The sequence below is a fragment of the Embiotoca jacksoni genome, unplaced genomic scaffold (genome assembly GCF_022577435.1).
Source record: "Embiotoca jacksoni isolate LCO1_2020_lvr unplaced genomic scaffold, fEmbJac1.0.p SCAF_9, whole genome shotgun sequence".
NCBI lineage: Eukaryota > Metazoa > Chordata > Actinopteri > Embiotocidae > Embiotoca > Embiotoca jacksoni.
Window position 1 is genome coordinate 18,131,263 of NW_027185447.1, and position 25,465 is coordinate 18,156,727.

Sequence of the window (25,465 nt, forward strand, 5' to 3'; positions counted from 1 at the left end):
TTTAATACAGCGCTTTGACTTCACTCTGCTTGCAAAATAATCACAGGGGGGGGGAAGCAAATTAGGAATTATTTCATACGACAAAAACAAATGATTTCACACAAATGATTATGCCAGTTTGCCCTTGATGAGGATCACCGGCACAGTCTGCCATGTTTGGGTTGTTGAGACTTGTTTCACATTGTGAGGCGAGTCAATAATTCAGAATAGTTTGAAAACAAGTTTGATACTGAAATCATGACAGTGTTTGTGAATATATCCCGGGAGCAAATGTGGCCTTAAGCTGATTCCAAAAGCTGATGGCATCATGCCAGCATGTAGAGGATGACATCAAAGGCCTGGCCGTCCGAGCGTGTTGTTGAGCACTGATTCTGCAAATAAACAGGAAAACACAAGAATGAAAATTTCAAGATGTAGAGAACAGATTTACAGCCATCGCCTGAGACTTAACAGTAACCTTTGTGTAGTTTGTGTTTACTTGTCTTTGTGTGGAGGTTTGATCGCTGTGAAGTACACACGAGCCATTAAGCGACTTGTCACCGAGGCTTTAAAGCAACCAGTACAGAGGCTGTAACTATGACTGAGATGTTCATGAATGGATTTCACATTGTGTGCACTTTAGCACTGCCATTGTGTGTCTCTTTGACTTCTGTCTTGACGTATTTGCTGAGCTGCCTGAGGAGTATATGTTCGGAAGTATTGATCCAGATGCTCGATGACTGACGATATGTGACGTGGCTCGTTGGACATGTTGTAAAGCCCTTTGCACATACGTGTATGTGAACAAAGCTGGCTGTAAGCAGAGAAGACTCCGTTCGTCTTGCCAGCCATCCCGGTGGCCAGTGGGGGGGACTAAAATAGTACTCTGTCTGTTGCCAAGGTTACAACATTGACAACATGATGTGGCCATTCATTCTCAATACTGTATCTCCCTGGCCTTCTGTGAGAAAGTGGCTGCTAATCTTAGCCCTCAATCTACCCGCCTGTCAATGTGAAGAGGGAAGCAGCCGAGGTATGGGATGAAGGGAGTTGGGTCAGCACCGTCCCTTCACATTGCGTTCCACTCATCAACGGCCCCCGCCCCTTCTCCGCCGCCACCCCACAGCTTCTCTCTCCAGGCAGTGCGTGTTCCCTCAGTTTGCAGATAAAAGCCATTGGTCCACCCCCCCCCCCCACACCCGCTCCCCCCGAACCCCCTCTCACACCCCCGCACGCTCTCCTGCCAGTGTGTGATGGGTGAAAATCAGAGCTGTTTCTATGCAAACCCAGGTGTCACTTTTCCTCTTTGCAGGTATGCGGTGGCTTGAGGAGGAGAGAAGGGGTTGAATGGCAACCAGATGGTAGTCACAATAAAACTGTAATTGAAAGATATGTTATCGAGACTATTTCGAGCTGAGGAAAGTGGTATCAAAGAGACATTCCTGCCTTAAAAAAAACCAGAAGAAAAGGGAACCTCTTTTAATTAAAAAACAGTGCTCAAAGGGGCGACCAAAAGTTGAAACTGGAGGCATGTTTGGCATGAATAAGTTGCCCCTCTCCTTTGTGTGGTGACACTGACAAATAGAGCTCCGTGTGTGAAAAGGAGACTTATCTTTGATGGGTAATGAATTCAAAGTCATGGAGATGAACGTGCTCTTTGAGGTTCAGAAGGCTTTAGCTGAAGTCATATTATCTCACTCCGACAAATGGAACTGTCACATGGTGCCATCCCCACCACTTGATTCGTCAGAGGCAGCGAGTGTGATGTCTCTCTAGGCACAGCTGTGCTGCGGTGGGTGCTGAGGTATTGTTATTGTGATGGCAGTACATTTGTACATGCTGGTCATCCTCGCCTGCCTTTCTGTATGGTCAAGTTGTGTAATAGCCTGTGTAGCACACTCACCAGTCCCGGACAGACAGAGAATTGATTTTTGCGGTGTACACAACGCTAAAGCAAAGCTACAGTACAGTGGGTGTGCTGCTCTGATGTCGTTCCAAGTCAACAGTTGCCCCGGCTGAGGACACCTGCAGGCTACCAGTGGCCAGACACATGGATATTTAACCAGTTCTTTGTGCTGAACCTTTGTGTTTTTATGACAGACACAGTTTTCAAGATGTGCACAAACCCATTTCTGCTCAATTGCTCCCAGCGGCAGCTCCAAATAGATTTAGCAATGATACTGTGAGAGTGGAGATGGGGAGATGGAGTGAGAGAGGAGAGAGAGACATAGAGAACAATAGGAGAGCAGAAAGGGCGAGTGAAAAAGAGGAGAAAAAAATAGTCTGAAAATGAGCCAGAATGGGATTTTTGCAGTTCAGTTAAGAAAGGCTTTGAATGTATTTGAATCACAGACTTGATCTGCCACCAGCCTATTTTTATTAGCTGCTTGACAGTGCAGCATAGTGTTGGGATTACAACCAGTGCCTGTGTTATTCAGGGTTCCTCACAGCTAAATTTGTATTTGAGCATTCCTGGCACGTCTCTGCCTCCTCCTAGAACACACTTTAATGCCTTTCCAGCATTTTTTTGTTTTCAAACGACATCATTTTAGTGTCGCGGGTCACATATTAGGAAACAAACATGGCAGCAATTAGAAATGCTTATCTTGTTCCCTTTCTTCTCCTCATTTTTAACGAGTGATTCCTCATCCTAATATCTTGAGAGAATGGAGCAAATATTCAAATGAGTTCTTTTATTACGGGCAATTTTAAAGCTAGGCTTTGACGTTGTTCAAACTCTTAATTGAAAAGAAATGTATCGTATCCTCTTGAGTGGTGTACATCATATCCCTCCTCCATCCCCTGTGCGCTAGTTTATGTTATCTGTGGCTAATTTATGCCACACTTAATTTGGCCTTGATTGTAAATGTCCGGGGTGAGATGAGAGTCTTGTCGCTATTGTGCCTTTGTCGGAGCCGTACACGGTCTCGCAGGATTAGACGATTTAGAATTTCAACTGTGGCTCTCAAATGAGCATCTCTCTCATCAGATGAAAACCTCTTTATCGTTGTGACAGTTGCTCCCATCTGCCTCTTCTCCCTCTGAGTAGAATCAGAGACGAGGTGTTTACTGTTTACACCCTGAGTAAAACTTCAATATTTTACAGGGGAGGCAGAGATGTCTCCCCTCAGCCATTGTTGTTGACAGGAATTGCTTTGAGCAATTTTTTTTCATGCTTTCTTCATTACTGGCAGACATGGTGAACACATGCAGTGGATTTGTTGTAATTAAACCAGGGCTTGGCTTGGACTTGGAGAAAGATGCAATAAAGACGACAGTTTATTTAGGATAAACTCCCCAGCTCCTGGGAGCTTTACTGGGGGAACCTCCACACTCTAAATCTAGTTGCACGAACATATGAGGGGATAAAGTGGCTCTATTAAATTTGTTGACTCCTAAGATCCTCTGTGAAGCTGCAGCGTATTGCATTTGTTGGCTCTTCCATCCCTGCTAGCCTTCTCCACAGCTTGTGGGATTGAATCAGACAGTGCCCAGATCCTCACCATTGCCTGAGATGAACACTATTGAATTGCTTGGCTTGTAGATCCACAATTCTAACTTCTTTAGACTATATTGAATTCACCATCCTGGGCAATCAATAATACTAAGTTTTGCAGGCAGTATTGAACACTATCCTCACACATCTACTTGGTGGTTGGTTTCTCTCCGATTGCTTTGGAATCTACAGGCTGCCATGCACAAAAAGAGCAAATTCAGAGTTGGCTTTTTAAAACAAGGTTCATAAAGCTGTGTGAATTGTGCAGTCTGTGCCAGATAGTGAAACAAAAGGAGTACTCACCTGCCAACATGTAGTCAGATAAAATGTGAGTAGAATCATGTTCTTTCTGAAGCAAGGACAGGTAGGATCATGTTCTTTAAGGTTTGCAGAAGAAAAGAACCATGTACAAATGATCTTTTGTGGCTATGTTTTATATGTTGAATTACTCATTTAATGTGTTAATCCAAATGCCTTCCGGTGTCTAATGAGGCACCGTTCAGAAGATTATTCTGTCCTCTGAAAGCCTGTCCATGATAGCAGTAGGCCTAGAGGGCAACGGCATAGCTGTGCAATGCTGTGGCATTCAGTGCATTGCCATTCACCATTGGCCCCCTGGGTAATGAAAGGCCTAATAAATGAATCCATCAGAGTGTCTGTGTGTTGCTCTCTGTGTGTATCTGGGATGCAGTCAGGCCCAGACGTGCCCAGTCTCCGGGCACACAGAGGAAAGGGATGCCATTGCTGGCAGGCCTGATGAATGGGTGGCATGCCGCGCCATGACAAAGACGAATGTGACAGCCCCCGTCCCCCAAAAGGGGGGCGGTGCTCAACCACCAAGGGGAGATCATGTGACGCTGACCACCTCCCTCTCCTAGTTACATCCCCTACTGGCTGTGCCCAAGATGGTGGAGGAACCAGTGGGGAAAAGGAGGAGAAAGAACAATATCACATCATCCTATTGAATAACTACCTCCCTCCTTCTTCCCTCATGTTTTTTCTACCAAACAGCAATACTACAGGCTGGAACAGAGGGAGGCCGAACTATACAGCATATTTCTTTACCGTCAGGTAAATCATGGGAAATAACAAACACTTCTTTAAACTATAAGTGCAGTATTTAATAAAGGCACTCGACAAAATAACAGGCTTAAACAAACACGAATGAATTCATCAATAAATCTCTTTCGACCAGAATTGATGCAGTAATCTGTGCGAGATGGTAAACAGTGGACGGCTCCAAGCTCTATTTGGTTTTCAACAATATTAGAGGTGGGAGAAAATTAAAGACTGCAGATCAATATCAATATTTGTTTTATATTACTTTGATTGCCCGCATGAGTGAGCGACTGGAGTCTGATTTTGGTGTCTCTTTCAGATAACTACTACGGCCTATTAGGAGGATCACTTACTGTAGCCTACACTTAGCGTTAAGATGCTCTTGAACTCGTCCAAGTGCCAATCAGTAATCAGTCCTGTTAAAGGGCAGCTTATTATCATCAGAGCTGAATCTGGAAAGAGGTCATTGTTGTAAAAATAATAGCTCTGTATTAATTGTAATCATTAAGATGCTGTGCCCATGCAGTGTTCCCGACAGGTACAGTGGATACTTTTACTCAAAGATATCAGTCCAAACTGGAATGATGTTTCAGTGCAACTGTAGAAAAACCTCATTGACCTCACTTCCAAACTCCTTGATAGACAGAGTCATCTTCCCTGTGGCACGGAGGGGATGTGGGGGTCGGTTAACTATCCCCCTCTAAGATGGGCCTTCGTTGAGAGGGAGAGAGGCGGTAAGTCAATGGGAAACCGAGATGATTAAGAGGCTTTCACTTTTAACAGAAGAGCGAGGATTGGTTTCTATTGCACCCTCGTCTTTTCATGGCCTGGTCTAGTGGACAGGCTAGCGCTATAGTCTGAACAGAGCCAAGACTTGCCTATTAATAGACTATTGAGTGCTATTGATCCGTGGCTCGTGTGACACATAAGATACAATGAGCCATAGATCCCAGTAAAGAGCCATGTCTTTCTTTTCACTTTTACCACAATTGCATATGATTATAGGAGTCTGAAGATCAGTCGGAGAGGCCCATCTCTCCGTAGCGATGAAGTGCGATGGTACCATGGCTAAAAGCCGACTGCAATTTGGAAACTTTTGTCATAAATACAAAAGCTTGAACAAAATGTCCACAATGGAGACCTGGCTTTTGCCTATACTGAAAACTGCCCCTCCATAATTTGATGGATAGGCTTCTTTATAAACCACCCAAACATGGATATGTTTCAGAAAGTGAAGATGCTTTCTCTTTGCATCCAAGGTGAGAATAACTCCAAAAATCTGCTATACAATTACGGATAAATTAGAGGGATAATGACGAGAGGGAATGGTGGTTATATCAATAACCCCTCTAATGGTCAATTCCAGAATGCTGTCTGCTGTGTACTAGATTTAGTGTAATGGATAAGGTGCCTGTTTAGCAGAGGCTTACTTGTCGCCAAACGAGGGAACAAACCTCAAATAGCCAAATTAAAAACTGAATAATAGATGAGCGATGCCAGGATGAGAGAGAGGAGAGGAGACAGCTGTAATTTCTACTCTTGAAAAAAAAAAGAAGAAGGAAGCCTTGGCATGTAATTGTTGAGAATTTATAAGTGCACAGGAGAGAAATAGAGACAATAGGAGATATAAAACCCACTGTAAGAATCACCTTTACTGAAAGACACTTAATGATCGTTATAAGAAGTGAAAGTCTACAAAATCTTCAAAACATTGTAAATGCTGTTGTGATTAACATTGATTGCCGGTCTGTGTGAAAGAGAGCCTCTCTTCTATGGCTTTTATCCTCTGTGCAGAAAACAACTGCAGCGGCACTCTTTATCGGAGATAATACAAAGTTTTAAGCTTCGTTAGAACGACAAGGAGGAAGGTTGTTTCGACAGGAAATTGTGAAAACGTGCTATTGAATAACTAACAAAAAAAGGTGTATATTCTGTGCAGTTTGAGGCGTTGTTTTCAATCTGCACATGAGAGGGACATCTTAGGAGCTTGTGACTGAAAGACATGTTCAATACTCCCCTCGCTTCCCAGAAGGCCGTGCCTGAGTGCAATTTTGACCTCCGTCATGAGTTCAGACAGCCTGTTTTCATTCCCAGGGCATCAAATACTGCCGTTTTGTCAAAGCCTTTTGCGTCAGAGGGAAATGCACAAGGTGTCCTTTGGTGTCGGCACCGTGACCACCTGGTTCGAAGAAAGAGGTCATGTAGTGAAGTAGAGAGACTGACAAAGTCGGTGTAGGAAGGAGGTTGGGAGCAGTTGGATGGAACAAACACAGTTTTATTTGGGAGAATGATTTTCAAGCTCATGAGAAGGCAAAAGTCAATGAGATTTTCCTTTATTAGCATACTTAATTTCGGTGATACACGTATCATTACCCAACCCATGGACTTTTCCTCACCTCAACCACGTGATCTTTAGGTGTCTAAACTTAAGGCACCGTGTGCATATGTATGAGACACCAGCAGGCTGTGAAAAAATTGCACTATTTGACACCCTCAGGGTTAAGAAGAAGTTGATTCAGACACATTACCTGTGGAGAGGCCTGCAACCCGTATGAGGCTGAGGTATGCAAGAGGGCTGGATCTGCATCAAACTGTATTAACTGTTATACAAGCATCATTTGCTCATATATAAAATGCCCTTCGGTCTGCATGGGTACAACTAGTTTACTAAGTAGTTTAATGTAGCATTATAGGTTAAAAATGGTAATATTTGTTCACTACTACATAGTTATTGTCATTAGGAAGAGTTGGCCTCTGCAGACTTGTTAATAACATGAGTCAGACACCTTCTGTCTTTTTTTACCTTGCTGGGTTTCCACTTGTCTTAGTTTTTTTTGTGCACCTGTGAGGAGAACAGGACTTCCCTGCTTGGCTGCTGGTGATGCAATCTGATATGAGTGGGGGCTCTGTGATCTCAGAATAGCCTCTCTGGTGAAGGGGTGAAACTAATACTGCACCATCGAGTGCAGGTCATTTGCCACAGCCACCTGGCCTTCTGATCACTGCCTGGAAAGGGCTGCAGTCATTGGACTGCTCTCTTCCACACTCAGATTCAAATGTTAGAAATACCTGTTTGTTCTTCACTCTGTAGAACGCAGATCCACCTCTTTTTAGTGTTTTTGGAAACAGGTTCAAGCTTTAGCAGATGCTGAACCAAGGTATTTATAAACCAAGGTAACACTTAAAACTTCAATTATAGGGCAATTATAAGAGTAATTGTTGTTTAATAAAATGTGAGGTTTACAAGAGGGTCACAAAGTTCTGCAACAGGTTTTCCAGACTTTTGAATTTAAATCGGAGACCGTCTGTTTGCCTTCAGAAAATGTTACCCTTAAAGTCAGATACATATTTGAGATTTGTGTGCAGCTGGCCGACAAGCTATTACTGAAATACCTGCAATTGATTACAATTGACATTATTTAGAATGTCTTTGATAAAGAGAGAAAGTAAGTTTTCCATTAGTCTCCAAAAAAGCATGTTTTGAAAGTATGGTAAAGTTTGGTCTTATAAATTAGCATAATTATTTATAAATTAGTTTTTAGTTGTTTAGTGCTTTGCCTCAAAAAAAAATATTTTTTAGTTTTTTTTTCCTAACTTGAACATTTATATATATATTTTTGTTGATGTTTTATTTTTGTTATTTTCTCTGCCTATTTTAAAAGAGCAGAGATGGCAGGAAAAGAGGGAGAGAGGTGCAACTTTTGAAGGTTAGTTAATTAGGTGACTAATTGTTTTTCAGTCCAGCTTGCACTGCGAAGACTCATGACTTTTCTTCAGGGAGGCTTCAGTGTTCTGCTTTCAAGCATTACGCGAGCCAGATATTTTGTAATTGCACTATGCATCACAGCATTTGACAAGTTATACATTGTAGACCAGAGAGGGGAACAAGATGATCTGTGAGATATGATTCAAAGATGGAACCCTTGTCTTCAGCCCCATGGAAAATGTATCTCACTGGATTTGTATGGCACATAGATCCAAGTTGTTGTTTTTAAACCGCGTAACATGTTAACATCAGGTAAATGGGACTTTGTCTCATCAAAGTTTCAGTGCTGCTCGGAAAGCCTGAGAGGAAAGGTTCATAATGGAGAGATATTGAGATGGAATCTCAACAGCGTGTTGGTGAAGACGGCCTGCTGGCTTGCCAGCTCATACACACAGATGGACGGTGTGTCAAGGGAATCTCACACACACTGATCAGAGGCTCCCCTCCCGTCCCGCAGTGGGAGGAAATGGGACTGAACGAGAGGAGGAAGAGCGAGAAAAGGAGTTAATCACCGCACTAATGCTGCACTTCATCATCGTTTCCTGAGCCCGCCTGCTCACCCTCACTGCCAGTACTTGACTGTCTACACAGCGCCCCCTGCTTTTAGTTTTAGCCACGACAATGTTCAATCCCACAATTTGCTTATCAGTTAGAGCGACTGGGGCTCATGTAATATAGCATGTTTATGGAGGAGACGCCCAAAGCACAAATTGAAAGTTGTTGATCCTTGAAGGTGATTCAACTGGTCACCGATAGGGAAAGGATTTGGTCAGACCTTGGCTGTCGTGCATCAGATATGTATGCGGGGCAAAGTGATTTTTGTGCTTTTTCATGCATGCCTATTTGACACTGGTCCTTCGAGGGGGAATATTTATTTTTGCAGAGGCCCACATGTGGTGTGCTGACCCTGTGCTATGTTTGCACACAGCTTGTGTGACAAGTGTGTGCGCGCGCTACCGTATTTTCTATTTTGCATGTGTACTCGTCTCAGTGCATGTGTGCTTAAGTGCATGTCGGATGCATGCTGTGCACAGAGATGGATTTGAGGCCGGCGGTGAAGGTGAGTGAGTTTAAGCAGGCTCCTCCCTCGGGCTCTTGTTCCACAGACAGTTACAAACAGGATCTTAGGAAGTGCTGCGCTGTGCTGCCGTGCATGGCCGACCGTCAGCTTGGTCTCAAAAATATGAGTCCGAGTGCGACGGGCATAACTCACAGCCTGGCTGCCACACCCGCCACGCTGCCCTGGCAGACACTCCCTCAGACCATATCAACTACCACAGCCGCTTAAACCCATTTCAGTCCGCTACATTAAATACTAAGTTGCCATTCACGCCCAAGGTAATGCACAAACCCCGTCTCTGTCTGACAAATGCACCTGCTTACCATACCTCTGAGATCTTTGTACAATACGTGCAGAGCTGATGTCAGCTTTATGTCTTTTATGTTGCATTTGAATGGCTCAAATGTTTGCTGGTACCTCCACAATTTGTGGAAAGTAGCCATCGGAGGGAAACGACTAACATGGGATCCTTTCACAGGGTTGTTGCCTCACTCATAACCTCTATTACTGTCACTGTTATTCTGATGATGTCTCACATAGCCCCCAATGAAAACGGTTTCCTTATTGTTTTGTAAATTTTCCATGCACATCAGGTTACCTGACTGATCTCGTCCCTGATGCTAATGTGGGACGTTGAGTGTGTGCAGAAGGGTCTGCTTTTCAAATTACAGCTCAAGTGCCCTAAAAGCGACAGTACAAAGGAACAAAGAGTGTCTTTTCAGATGGGACCATACAGTAGGCGTTAGCATGGCTGGTGTGGCGGTGTTTGTGTGTGTGTGTGTGTGTGTGTGTGTGTGTTTGTGTGTGTGTGTGTGTGTGTGTGTGTGTGTGTGTGTGTGTGTATGACTGTGAGTGATAGAGTGACAGCCACATGACAGGACTGAGCTGTGATCACAGCTCTGTTGAGGAGACACCGATGGCAGTGCTTGGCTGGATGCCTGTCAGTTTGTCTATCTGTCTGCCTTTCTGGTCAAACTGCAGGTACACATCCACACAGAAACACTCCAACACACCTGGATCAGCGCTTAATGGGTGCCTGTCTTTCATACTCATGTGCCCACACGCACATCGTCAACAAACCGGTGGAAGAGATGCCACGGTGCAATGATTTCAGCTTTGGTTCCACATCACCTCCTACTAATGGTGGTAATTAATTGATGAATGAGGTCAAATCGGAGATATCCAGGCACGTCTCAATTCGGTTACAACCCCATCTCATCCCAGTGCTCACCTCTCTGCCACCCCCCCAAGTTGTTTTCTTAATGCGCAGTGCACCACATTCCCTCTGTGCTCATCTGCATAAGACCTTGGGATGAATGTTAACGATGTTTAATTAGACAAGACGTGGGATGGATGAGCGGATGGAGGCAGGGAGGCCAGGGTGGTGCTGCCCCCCGCTGGGGGGAGAGAACACATAAAGCACACATAGACACCTGCAAGCATTTGCACCTAGGCACACACTTGATTAAGAATAAATGACCATTAAAAGGCCAAAAGCTACCGCTGAACATGACCTTACATGTGATTGGTACATTCTGACTTGGTGCCATTAGCTTCCCGTTCCATATTTCACCAACATCAAGGACACAGACCCCTCATTGTTAATGTAAAATAAATGAAGCATTTGTAAATGAAGCATATTTGTAAGATATTATGTTGTGGGTAATAACTGCCCTTGGTAGTAAATCTAATTAACTGAACTTTTATTTCTCATCGGCTTTCCTTTCAGAGTCAGAAATGTTCTTGAAAAAACGGTCCGAAATGCTTAACATTACTTGAAATGAACTTCATCTCTCTGTCTGAAGCCCCTCACTGTTTTCAGTTTTTAGCGATTTGTACTTGAATGCTGGTTGGATGGAATAGGTTCAGGGATACCAATTCAGCATTAAAACTTCTCAGCTTTACCTTTTTGGACTAATTAAACTCCAGCTTATTAACAATTCTCGTCCACTATTGGTTGACTGAACATGGTGACCGGGATCAATGCCAGGTGAGTGCATTGCAATCTCAGCCTGAGGCTAACATGCACGCTCCTCATGCTTATCTAAGACATTGAGACAACTTTCTCGTCCCAGCTCGCTATGTATAAACATTTCCACTACACCGATCTGTGAAGGAACATCAGGCGGCAGCTTACTGTAGGGTAATCCAGTAAATGATCGGTGTGTCGTTTCAACTGTGCAGCCGTTGCAGAGATAAGGGGGATGCAGATGTTTCCCGCTATAGCTGCTCCCAGATGAGGTGTCATTATCCGGGCTTCGTCTCAGACATGCTGTTTTCAGCCCATCTCCTCAACTGGGTGACTGACTGTGAACTGGATGCAGAGACACACTCACACGTGCACTTTGTGTCTATTGCTTGCTGCTGTCTCCTCCAGGCTTGCGCTTATCTCGTGGTCACGGCCAGACAGAGACACCTGCGAATGCTGTGGATTAGCAGGCTGCCTGGGGTAAGGCATTTAATGCAGGGCCCCCAGGATCCCGGGGCTGAAGGCAAGCTGACTTGTGAGGCTGAAGCAAGCTCGACGGAGGTATCTCAGGGCCTAGACCGAGATCAATGACTTCTTAATGCCGCCACGTAAAACATTCAATGAAACAGTCATTTGAGAGACGTGGGTAAACATGCTTTGATTGCCACGGAAAAAAAGGGGAGTGTGTTTGTTCTCTTAAAAGTCTGGCTTTAGACAACAACAAGGCTGCTTGTTCTCCTTTGTGTTGGAGATGCCATGTTAAATCTCCACTCTTAATTAATTTGGAGAGCGCAGAGAAGGGAGCGTTTGTCACCCCTGCTCCTGCCTGTTAGGGCTATTTGTCTCCGGGTGACCTTTGATTTCACACTGCGTTGGTTTTCTCCTGTTATGGACAAGAAGCGTTTTTTTGCTGACAACAGAGGAAACCTTATCTTTTAAATAAGTAATTCCTCAACTGCTCAGTGAGTTCACCAGCAGCAAAATATTGGGATTGCTGAAGAGGCAGGCACAGAAGCTCGCTGGGGAACAGATCTCCTCTCTCTCTCTATATGCTACAGCCCCTTTGCCTGACTCTCATTAAATATTCCACAACACAGTTTTTGAACAAGGCTCGCTACACAATAGTATATAGGTCTCTGTGTGAGTGTATATGAGCAGCTCTCGGTTTGGCATCTGCTCTGTGTGTGATTTAGGAGGCACAGAGGGGGCAGGTTTATCGTTGCATTGTGGAGAGGTTCAGGCGGTGACACAATAGCTCCAGCCAGGCTTTCTTGGCATCAACCGGGGTTGAGAGCTTTAGGTTTTTTGGGAAGGGGAGCATTGATCGAGATGATGGCCTGAGTGACTGAGAGGTGGGACGGATGAGGGAGTAGCAAGGGGATGGATGTGTTGGCACCTGGCTCTGTGGGTTCTGGCTGGGTGCTGGAGCAGTCTCCAGTAACATTGATGCATGGCCATGAATTATATTATGCCTTGGCAGCTGCTTACTCCCAGATTCATCTCAGCAGTCATTGGGTTATTTATTTATTTGTTTGTTTCCACAATTTGTCAAAAGAGTTTCCATGTAAAAGAAGAAAAAAAAAGCTAACAAGATTAAAAAAAATGAGGCCTGTTTAAGTATTTACTGGAAAGGTATTTGTTCAGGTAGAAGCATTATGACAACTTTCAAAGGTGTGGCAGCTGAATTCTGACGGAGCACTTGGTTTCTGACTAAATACCTTTGGGTGGGAAAAAAGACTATGGCAATGCACATGACAGTTTTCTCTGAGCATCTCTTCAACACCTGCCTGGAAAGCGGCCCGGATAACACATCATTCAATGGCAGCCTGCTAGCCGTAGCAGCTGAGATAGAAGTGATGCCTTGGGCCTTTTGTTCAACTCTGACATGGCTGTTCGGACACCTTTGTTCTGGAAGGAGAGGCCCATTCACGGTGTGCCCAGGGAACAAATTGAATCTGGTTGACAATTAATAGCCATGCGGCATGTTTAATTAAGAGCATGAAGCCAGCAAGCGACATGAGGGAGATAAACAGAGGAGAGTTGCACAGAGCCAGACTGGGCTCACAAAGGAGCAGGCCATTGGAGCGTCTGGCTGATCGATTCCCCGCCGTCTGTGGAGAGCAGCCTTCACAAAGAGCAGCCCTGCGCCTCCCCTCTCGAAGGGCCCAACTTTTAGAGGGGAGAGATGTGAGACTGATAATGCACACAAGGCAGATGGGAGTATGCAGATAGATGCAGAAAAGTTAAGGAAAAGTTCACTCAGTGGAAAAAAAAAAAAAAAAAGTGCAAGTGAAATCTATACAGCTGCATTTCAGCATTTGGGAGATTCAGTTTGGTGAAAATGACCTTGAGCGTGATCTTTTCTGGCGTTATGTGGTCATTGACTGTATCTCATGTGGACGGTTTGTGTTACATAGATGTCTGGTGTTAGGATCTGCCGTTAGGAGACAAAAAACATGCATGCCGGCAAGCTGGTTTGACTTCAGGTGTCTGTGACCTTCACATACCCACATTCCCGTTATTGTAACATGAACACAAAGAGCCAGGAGGGAGAGGGGGGAGAGGGAGAACACTTGACAGCTTGTCTGATAGGCCAAACAATACCAGCCCTGGCCAAGCGATGCTTTGGACAGATAGCTACACACATACACACATGCACTCACACCCTCTTCAATTAAAGAGAGCCCTCCTCCAGAACTAACAATCACATCAGTCAGTGAGATGGCAGGAGCTGAGAGGAGATAAAATGAGAGCAGTTCATGTGAGGACTTGACTGATACTTTATGTATGTCTGCATATACACTCAGTGTCCGTGTGTGTGTGTGTGTGTGTGTGTGTGTGTGTGTGTGTGTGTGTGTGTGTGTGTGTGTGTGTGTGTGTGTGTGTGTGTGTGTGTTAAGCCCTGACATGTGTGTGCTGACAGGCAAACAGAGATGACAGCAACAGAAAAGGGAGTTGCAGGAGTAACTTGTTTCATGTGAGAATTAAAAGGGTGTGCGTGCGTGCGTGCGTGCGTGCGTGCGTGCGTGCGTGCGTGCGTGCGTGCGTGCGTGCGTGCGTGCGTGCGTGCGTGCGTGCGTGCGTGCGTGCGTGCGTGCGTGCGTGCGTGCGTGCGTGCGTGCGTGCGTGCGTGCGTGCGTGCGTGCGTATGTTGTACAGACTGTGTACAGGAAGTAGCAATAGAGGATAAAGGCACGGGACTGACAGACAAAGGGTGATCCCTTCATGCTGACGAGTAGTTAGGGGGAGAAATAAAATACAGTTTCTGCCGGCTAATTGGCCGGAGCTGAAGATCTGACCATGTCTTTGGTGAAATTTCAGGCTTGTCTTGTCTTCATGTTTTTTCTCTCTGTCTCAAGAGCAGAGCGTGTCACTCTGTGGGTGGACATGACAGTCGGGCTCAATATTTCACTCTGTTGCTCTTTACAACTGTAGTCGATTAAATACATAACATTTTTCCATTTTACACATGATGTGCCTCTTCAGTCTGTTTTTTTTGTCTCTCTCTATCTCCTCCTCCACCTCTTCCTCTATCCTCTCCGTCACCTCTTCTCCTCCTGCTTTTTAACAAGAAGAGGCTTTACTTTGTGGCACGACTTGTCCTCGAGTCAGAACATTCTGCATTTTTGTATTTAAGATACGCTTCACTGTGTAGCTGCAGTTTGAGAACAGGCTGAATCCAAGAGCGTTAAACTTTTCCACATGTTCTCTGCACAGCATGCTACATGCTACAAACACATGTACCAACCTGGTATCACGGCAAAGCTTGAAATAGACACGCCGTTCCACTACAGCAAAACGCAAAATACTTACGAGAACTTATGAGCATGTAAATGTCATGTGATGCGGAATCATGTGACCAAGCTCCCGCAACGGAGGCAAAAAGACATTTTGGTCACAGACTGCCATGCGGGACGATGAGTTTTGAATCCTCGTGTTTTAGCTAAAAGTTACATTTTCCTGAAAGTCACATGGCTCAACGCATGCAATAGGGTTCAATTTCATTCACTATAGAAAGCGTATAACTGTCACGCCTAGACACCGGCCAAAGCGTGTCTATTTCACGTGCTGCTGTAGTGGACCGGCGTGTCTATTTCACGTTTTGCCGCGATACCAGCTTGCATGTACACATATGTGCACCGCATGCTCAGAGGCACACATGCATGACTCCATGGTCAAAGATAGCTGTGTTTCTGAATGAAGACCTGTAGGTGGTTCGGGGGGGGGGGGGGTCTCGGATTGAAAGTTAAAATTAGTTTCATGCAAGGGTGCCCCAGTCATTTTGCTGCACTGAACAGTGGAATTCAAAGGATAATGTGGGCATTAATTGATTTTGGAGCCTGAAATAAATAGTCTTTCAGGATCACATGAGACAGAACTCTACTCATTTGTGCCTTTTGAGGGAGATGTGAGAATCCTCCCCTCCCCTCTTTGGATGGGTCTCGCAGGAGTCCCAAAATGAAAGCTGACATCAATTGATTGATAGGAAGTGAATGGTGACCTTCTAGATTCCACATTCACTTCATTTATGCAAGATACCATCGGTCCTTGACTTTTAGGAAATTTTTTGTGATATTTGAGGATATTGTGCTTCGAATCTTATGTCTCCACAGAGAGAAATCACACCTCAATTATATTTAGATGACATTTAATGTCCTCTCAGTGGATTTTGGCTGTAATATCTTTTTCAAAAAGAGCATAAGAAAGCAACAAATGTAACATTTATGTCTACACAAATTGTGAAATTACATTTGGAATCAAACAGACCAGCCGGCACAGCACTTCCAATATCTGCTGTCTACCGAAAAAAGAACATCTGTCAAATAAAAAGACATGAAGTAAAGAATTGGAAAGAGAGGAGACAGAGAGAACCCCCTCCCCTTGTTGGTTTTGACTGCTCCTGCAAGCTTTTTCCCTCTTTTGGTGGACAGAAGTTGGGTTTTGAGGCAGAGAAAAGTTCAGCAGCAGAATGGGGGAACAGCCTGGAGTCTCGGCAGTGGGGCTGGGGTAAGGTCGGCATCACAGAGGCTCCGCCACTCTCCGTTCTCCTTGGTTGGGCTGTCAGCGGGGGGGAATAGACATCCTGCTGCATAGCTGATGAAGAGGACGTGCAGCGCAGACGCCAGAGGTCAGACAGCCACGGGGCGTCAGGAAGTGAACCTGGCCACTTCCCGCCGCGCCTTGTAGCGCACCACAATGCGTCTGCGTGCACACAGCCTTTTTTTTGTGTGTTTTTTTTTTGCCCTGTGTACTGATGGAACGCTCCAAGTTTCCACCAAGCCTCCAACACATATCAGAGTCTTGCCAGAAGTGAGAGCCCGAGGGAAAGAGGGGGTGGGGCGAGAGAGATTAAGAAGAAAGAGGTATAATAGAATCATTACACAAGACACATCTCTCAAGGGTACAGCAGTGGGAGGTCCCATATGGGCTTTACATCAGCAGACACACACATCCATAGCAACAACCACTGGGTCACAATGCACCCTAATTATGGCAGACAAAGATGGATGTATTTCATCTCACTCAACTTTATGTCCAATTCTCATTCAGTGTCTCTAACACGCCACATGCTGTAGATCCATCCCCACATAAACCGTTGTTGTGAGTCGTCCAGGTTTATCTGCTCGGCTGTACACCAGTCTCTCTGCTTTCCTCCTTCTCTCATCTTTTGTGGTGTTGCTGCGGCTTGCGGGAGGCGGTGGCTGACCATTGTAGTCCTTGAAGGCCAAATGATTACATCCTCTCAATGAGCATCCGAGACAGCAGCCACGGCACCAAAGCCAAGACAATCCCGCCTCATGCCAGCTCCCTCTTGGTCCTGGTCTCATTCTCCTTCTGTCTGTCCTCTTTTCCTGTCAACATGGCTGCAGCTTCTCATTCTGAGGCTGAGTTGATGAGGAGGGATACATGCAGCGGTAACGCACGCACACTGTACCAGGGGGCACAGAGCGCAATAGAAAAATCAATGATAATGAGAATTTGTACAGTTTTGTCTGTACCTGTATTTGGTGCAAGATAGCAAAGCCATATTAATAACATTTTCCACAAATACAATTATACGGTTATTTTTTTTCTCATTTACACCCATTAGTGTGGCCCCAGCTGGCCCAGCAGAGCAGTGGCAATAAAAACTGGGAAGAAACAGGGGATCTGTTGCATGATAATGATATTAGTTGGGTTTTAATTAGGCTTATTTTGTAAATATCTTTTGTAAAATTATGTTACAGTTATGGAATATTAACGAGTACATATTTCTTCATTGTCCTGTTAAGTCACCCACTATTCCTCAAATAATGGGACTTCACTGGTAGCTTGTGCTCTAATCAGTTTAGTATTCAAGTTACTGTAGCTTACATTGTGTTCCTTTGCCATAAATTCTGCTTTCTAAAGGGTTTTTTTTCAGTTTCTCAGTGCTGACAAACTCGTGGTAGAAAAGGATTCCTGACAGGCCGGATGCCTCAATGGTCAACACTCGTTTGTCTTTAAAGCCCTTTTTCTACTTCCGGTACCGGCTCTATTCGACCCAACTCACTTTAGATACCAGGTACTTCTATGAATTTAGTTTTCCACTGCAGATAGTTTCCCCCTCGATGTGGCGTTGTTGGTGTAGGGACGCCGCGTGACTCCCCCGTGACGTCCTCATGACACACATACTCACTGCATCCTTTCGTTGTCAATCAAACAGAAGATCGCCTGCACCTTCTCAAATTGACCACAATGTGGTTTTGCAGGTCACCATTAATTAATTATTGAATAATAAAAATAAACGCGGCAGCTTTAGTAACTTTTGTAGTTTACAATTGTGGCATCGTGCAGTATATCATGTGTCGCACACGCAGTGATTGTGACAATTCTCTTCGACCAATCAGTGGTCTGCATTTTTCCCTGTTCGTATCGGCTTGGAACCAAGACAGAGTTGATACTAAAAGTAATGCCAGGTACCAGGCACTATGAACAACTTGTTCCCGGTAGAGTTGAGTCGGTACAGTCAGTGGAGAAGGAGCTTAAGATATACAGATTACTAACAAATTATAGTAAAAGGTACCAGAGTCTTAGTATGAGTCCCCCTCCCCGCCCCAACACACACACACACACACACACACACACACACACACACACACACACACACACACACACACACACACACACACACACACACACACACATCTCCCACCCCTCCAAGGCAAGGCTCCTCCTCTGCCACTGTTGTCGCTTATTGCTAAGTTTTGCTCGTGAAAGTATGTAGCGTATAGAAGTCATATAGTAAACAAACCGGAAAGGGCTGGCCGATCAGCTGCTGTAGGTAGCATTGATTGTGGGAGCAGGGAGGCGTTGAGGAGTGAGAGAAGTCTCCCCAAGAGAATGGCTCCTTTTTCAGAACAGTCTTATGACCAGCATGCCAAGCAGAAATGTGAAGAGAGGCATTGACCAACTACTGGAAAACATCTAAGCTATCCAGGATCGATGCCAAATTGATCCCAGAACTATGTATAATGTAGGCCAGTGGACGGCTTGTCTCGCTCCTTCCACCTCCTGTATGGCGAGAGAGCTGGGAAGGTACATAGCCAGCTAGATGGACAAACCTTATAAAACTGCCTGAGGTGTGTTTTAAACATATGATAAGGCTCTTTGTGTTGAAGGTGTACATGTCAGCTTGGCAACTATGCTGGGTGTGTTGCATTTTTGTGAGCTGGTTCTCAGTTCCCTCTTTGAATTTTGTTCACAGACTTTCAGTTTTCAAATCAATCTGGTACATCAGTTGCCAAAATGCAGGCTGGGTTTGCTGTTGTGGGTAAGGGAGAGCAGAACAACTCTGTTTCTCTTCACAGTGGAGCAACAGAGTGGAAACAGTGTGACTTCCACCCCTCCCTTTCAGGAGGGAAGCCCCATGCAGGTCCTAATGAGCAGTATGCTGGAGAGGGCATCTTTTTAACCCAGCACAGGGACTCATAGAGCAGCCTAACTCCTCTTCAGCAGATGCCAAGTGCAGCTGTCAACAGCTCCATACTCAATTGTTGCTTACTTTCACTTCCTCAACTCTCTCACTCTCCACCTATGTCTCTGTTTCTCTTTCATCCCATCTTACTTTCTCCTTTCTCCTCTGTCCTGGCCATTCATCTTGATAGCAGATCAGCTGCATTCTATTATGAGACAAGCTCAAACAATCTTAAAGGCTAGCTGGAGGTTACAACTTGCTAAAATAGATTCACTATACCGCACTACTTTCCCTTGGCTTAACAGAGCAATATGGCCATATGAGATTGCATAGATACAGTGTGATACATTATTGCTTGTGCATTAAGAATTCATGAAGTATAAACAAAAAAAAGCCCAAAATGATTCAGCGCAGGCACTTTTGCTTGCAGAATCGAACCACAGTACACTTTTATAATCACCATACCTTCACACTTCTCGTGTTTTAAATGCATTTTGTCATTGTCATGGGGAAACAACTTTAAACTTTGTTCCTCCTCTCCTTTTTGATTATCTTCTCCCGTTTCAGTAACTCTCCTTCTCCATCCCTTTCTTCAATACTCATCTCTATCCGTGTCTAATTGCAATAGATTTTTTTGTTTTGTTTTTGGGTGGAATCATGTGATATCCTGGTGCTTCAGAAAACCCACCCACCCTCCCCGAAACACCCCATCAGTCCATTTGCGCCTGGCCCAGGGCAAGGTTGGTTTCCTGGGCTGCCCTGGAGGAAATATCAGATGACCTGGCACTCCACAGCAAAAACCCAGGTCATCGGGGAGGGCTCCTCTAACCATATCCCTCCCTCGGCCCCCTCTCATCCACTTCCTGCTTTCAAGTGCAGGGCAAGGTCAAAGCTTTGAGGATGCATTCCCAAGACTTCACCATGAGGCAGGCTGGAGGCGCTGTGCTCAGCTCTCTAACCAGACTTCTATTCTTTCACATCTTCCTGCTCCCTCATATTCATTTCATTAGCTCAAGCTTTTACTGCAATCAATACTGTTGCTAAAGTTAGTTTTTCTAATACAGCTATTCATTGAGTGCATTTTCATTAGTGTCACTGGAGCGCCAGTATAACTGGAATAATACTGTAATGGACAAACATATGCTGTAATTGTTGAATCTTTTTTTTTGGGGGGGGGGGGGGGTGATGAAAACTGGTTTTAAATGGCTGAACTCACAAAGAATGTCATTACCTTGTGTTTTTACATAATTTCTGGTGAAATGTGGGTTTTAAAACAAAGAGTGAATTCTCAGACAATGATGTAACTGTTTTTTAATGTAGGGGGAGCACAGATGGAAATGTGCTTAGATTTGTTTGCCCTCCCAGTTTTGCATCGTACCACCTTTCATTTTCTGTCAGCACTGTGAATGCAGAGGGAAGAGGAGACGCATTATGGATGGTGTTTAGAGACAGGTGTCTGATGTGTCTTGAGATAATGCCAAAAGACTCCTATCTCTCCTTCTAATGGAACAGCGACAGTTGTTTCGAGTGATCAGGCCTGTCATCCAAAATGCTGAAGTGTTGGTCCTCTCAACGCCTCTCTGTCCCCCCTATAAATCAAAGTTGCAAGTGAGATAGAGAATCAGAGGATACAGCAAAACAATCTAGCCTCAAGTCATCCCAGGACAGTGAATCTAATCTGGAGGATCTCCATCTAACGCCGGTGTCATGCTTGCTTTTGTGGAACAAAAAGGATCAACGCAAGAAGCTAATGAAATCCATCTGATCAGGTGTAGAAACAGTTTCTGATTACATTTTCATGACTGATTTTGAGACAATTAGACGACGGGATGGGTCAAATAGTGTGTATTTTTTTTTGGAGAGTTTACTGCTCACGCTCTCACGCCCGCCTTCTCTTGGTGCAAGGAAGTGAAATGGGATGAATATGTTAGTGTCATCTCCAATTTCAAATAGGTAGACATTTCAAAAGCTGATTCTCTCTGGAGAGAACGTTGTACCTCTAGAGTGAAAATATCATTTGAAAAGCGAGACAGTAAAACCCAGTCATCTCAGAATGAAAATGTTCTCATGGTGGCTTTCCTTTTCACCTCGGCGGGTGTGGGAAAAGAACAAAAAAACAAAAAAAATTTGAATGACTGAGATAGAAGTAGGTGTGTGGAGGCTCTGAGAACAGAGAAAGGGGAGACACGTCGATGAGTACAGGAGTGACACCACTTGAGGAGCATGTTAATAACGTGCCAAGCGCAGACAGCTAACCAGTAATCAGGCCTTCTGATTGTACCACAGCAGACAGGAAACACACACTCCAACACTCTCGGCTCTCCATCTCCATCAGGCCCCTGAAACTGCTAGACTGCTCCGTCATGTTCTGGGGCGGCCCCCTCTGCTAACAGTGTGTCGCAGCTTTTACGGAGACAAAAGAAACAAATGAGATGGCTGGGTTACAACAAACAGCTCCGGGTTGTTCTTTCCCCTGGAAAATGAAAGGCCCCCTTTTTTTTTTTTTTTTTTTTTTGTAGCAACCACCGTGTCAATTAGACGAGGTATTGCTCAGACTCATTCTCTGGCTCACTGTTAGCTTGTGCTGATTGTTATTTATTTAGATCAGGCTTGAAAGGGGAGTTTAATTCAATCTGCAGAAAGCATCATGTACCTGTACAGTATATTTCAGCAAACACCTGCAGATAAAAACCGCAGCAAGAATTCCGTCGGTGGGGAGGCGGAGGCATAAAGGAGCATGAAGTGCAGAGCACCTTCCATGAGGTGGACTCTGACCTCAGAGGAAGAGCGAGCTGTGTGTACACAGAGCCTTCTCTGAATATTTCCCCAGTGACGGAGAGCGGGCCAGAGGCAGTGAGGTCAGCAGATAGAGTCCAGAGCCCATTGACAGCTGCTGGGTTGACTTTGATGCACCATCAGTGTTCAAGCACACCGCTTGCCCATTTCCCCTCCTCCCCCCCCCCTCCCACACCCCCTCCGCCCCTCCCTCTCGCACTAACCCGCGAGCGTGTTTGCTCAACCTGAACGCACGCTAGCCTCTCATTATGCCGCCCATGCAAACTGTGTCTCTTTGCAGCTGTTTAATGGCTGCACGTCTGTTTTTGTTTGTTTCCTCACCATAAGATTATTGCACCTTTATGGCTGGTCGGGGGGTTGGAATAATCCCTGGCATCTGTTCAGGGTGGGGGCGGGGGGGGGGGGGGGCGAAGAGCCAGAGGTAGAGCTGCACTTCTCCTTTTTTTTTTTGTTCTTTGTGTGTTTTTGTTGAAATCTTTCTAAATACGAGGCCGTGTGGTCCCCTATTTCATCCTTCACCGCGGAGGCTGCGGCTGCGGCTGGCTTTTCAGTGATGGAAGGCGGCTAACAGTGTGTTAATAGGTGGAGGGGTCAGTGAAGGAGCTTCCCGCTTATGTTTATCCCTCCCAAAATGAACACAGAATAGCAGGGATTAATCTGATTACTGCTGTGTTTATCTAATTTGCTTATAAATCTATATAGAAAAGTAAAGTTACTGTGACCTTATTATTTTTTTTAATTTCCTTTGGAAACTTTTAGCTCAGCTAACATCACACATTCTCAATATGTTTGAACATTTTCAGAACATGATCTTATGCTTATGCATTCACAGAGGTCACAGACTGTGGCTCATTTTATACTTTTAACTCCTTTGTTTGTTTTTGTATGCTGTATAGCAGAAGTTATAAAGGCGAGGAGTAGCCCTGAGCTCCTCTTGACAGCCTCATCCCCTTCCTATCTTTTTCTTAATTCAAGACTCCATCTTGTTATGGCTTCGGTGCCTCCGGTCGTTATGGCAGGAGAACAGGAAGTTAATCAACAAGGCATTATCTCCCAGCCTGCACCTGGAGGCAACAGTGCCAGTCGTGTTACCTCCCCCTCTCTGCTGGGACCCCTGCCAGCACTGGGAACCCCTCGCACCGCAGCGCCCTGCAGCACCCCTGTGGGCTATCGCCAGTGTGCTGTGTCTGTGCCAGGTCACACTTGTGACACAGCCTTGATGAGCCAATGAGCCTTCTTGCAGTGGTGCATACTTTAGAGTGTGTGTGCATTCAAAGAGAAAAAGAGGAAAGGGGCTCAAGCGGACAAAAACAAGTTTTTGTTTGGGCTTTTTGCTGCCACATATGTCTCATATTTTTCCAGGAAAGCTGTGGTTTTTGTGCACAGTGTTGCCCCATGTGGACAGGTGAAGTAACAACACAAAGTCTCTGAGGAGGCTTTTTTTTTTAAACTCCAGCCTCGCAGACCAAGCAAGACAATATTTGAACAACACATTTACTCGTAAATCTTTGTTGACACTCCAACATGAGGAGAGACTCAGAAACTGACTAGACGATGTTTTTGTGGGAGATGGCAGCAGGTCCATCCTTGTGTCGAGCTCTCTCTAAGAGTCTGACAAATGTTCTTGCTGAAGAGTGAATTGCTGGCTGTCGCTGGTAATCATTAGGTTGTCCACCAGCATCCAAAGTGCTTTTATTTCTGCCCATTAGTTTGGTGAGAAAATGGTTGGGTATGGTCTAGCATGTTCCCCCATTACACTCAGACTGATGCAGTAGGCAGGGCGAGCATGGGAAACATGAAAGCGTTTGAAGTATCTCTATTTATGCCAGTGGCAGTTTGGGCTTCTTTTTTTTTTTTTTTTTTTTTTTTTCACTTCAGTGTCTATAGCATCTCTTTGTACACAACTGACTCCAAAAGGATCTACAGCCTCTTTCTGAAGTAGCAGTACACACGCATGTCAATATTGTGAGACTGGCGTGTAATTATTATTCAAAGGTTAAAGAGTGGATTGATCCATAGAGGAGTGTCAAGGGCAGATCAAAGAGATTTGGGGGAGGATCGGACCAAAAATGTTAAAAGCTGCTCACTCTCAAACACATAGACGTCAATCTTCCTGAGAGCACCTTGATGTCCTCAGAGGAGAACTTGATCAAAGCTTTCGTAACAAAGATGGTCTCAGAAGATGATCCGACCTCAGCTGCATTCCACCTCTGTCTTTCATTTTACTTTTACCAGTCTGCGTTTACCTGCCTGAACTCCCCGGCACTGCCCCCTGTTTCTGTCTTTTCCTGTGTTTGTGTTGCCGGTTAGGCTGTCTGAATATCAATGAAGCAGTCTCACCGATGTATTACAAACACAAGAGAACAGTGATTAAAGATGACATATCTAAGCCTCACTCCCTTCCTCTCTCCTCTCCTCTCTTTCTCACAGGAGATCGCAGCTTACTTGATAACATTTGAAAAGCATGAAGAATGGCTAACGACATCCCCTAAAACAAGGTAAGACAATTACACTCCTGCCCTCTTTTGAAACACAACTTGAGATTCATAACCTTACAAGTATTACATTCAGCCAGCCAAAATTTCCACTTTTGGTTTTATGTATATTTTAAGGCAATTCCCCCTCATGCACAGCTTACAAGCACCTTCAAGTTCAGTCCAGGAAACTTGTTTAATATTACAGCCTGCTGATGGCTCTTCAGAAAAGTTAGCAGATAAATTATAGAATATTAATATTGACTAATAACTTGCCTTTTAGCATGCCAATTAACATAACATGCACTGGTGGTGCATCTGCTTTTGAATGCTATGTTAATGTATCCCTATCTATCTGCACATTCACCACTCGACTGTCTCGGCCAGACGTTACACCCACATGTGGAGCAAAATGCCAAGAGCGACCGTGATATTTGAAATAGAATAGCAGCATTGCGCTTAATTTATGTCATTAATATTATGCAGATAGATGTAGAGCTCATTTGTAAATGAGGAACGTGTCCCTGCTTTGGTTTGCAGCAAATTTTGACACATGAAATTTAACATCAGCGAATGATGTGTTTTGGGGCTGTGATATAATTATATAACGTATTAGGGATAGTAATTAATAATACATGAGACTTTGTGATAGTGTTCCTCTACATTTGACAGAAGCAGACAGCTCTTTGCAAACTATCATGTCCACTGCTAAAGCAAATAACAGCCTGTTCACGCATTATCGCCTTTACTAAAGTTTACACATTCATGCATTTGGAATCAGCTCCGCTATGTTCAACCTTTCTTTATCTTTTTTTTTAAAAATTTTTTTCCTGTGAGCTGGACTTGCTATGTTGGCATTATTAGCAATTCTCATCCATGTGTAAATGGACCTTGGGCTTACTGACACAGAAGCCACTGCTCACGTCCCTC

At 44.6% G+C, this 25,465-nt stretch overlaps 1 protein-coding gene across 10 annotated transcripts in view; it reads left to right on the top strand.

Annotated features, from left to right (window-relative positions):
* The window catches only part of camta1a (calmodulin binding transcription activator 1a), a 283,560-nt gene that overhangs the window by 103,109 nt on the left and 154,986 nt on the right, over positions 1-25,465 (top strand). For all 10 annotated transcript variants that reach the window (XM_069141527.1, XM_069141517.1, XM_069141518.1 and 7 more), the window contains one exon: positions 24,492-24,559. In XM_069141527.1, the coding sequence (XP_068997628.1) occupies positions 24,492-24,559 (68 nt within the window). The remainder of the gene's footprint in view (positions 1-24,491; positions 24,560-25,465) is intronic.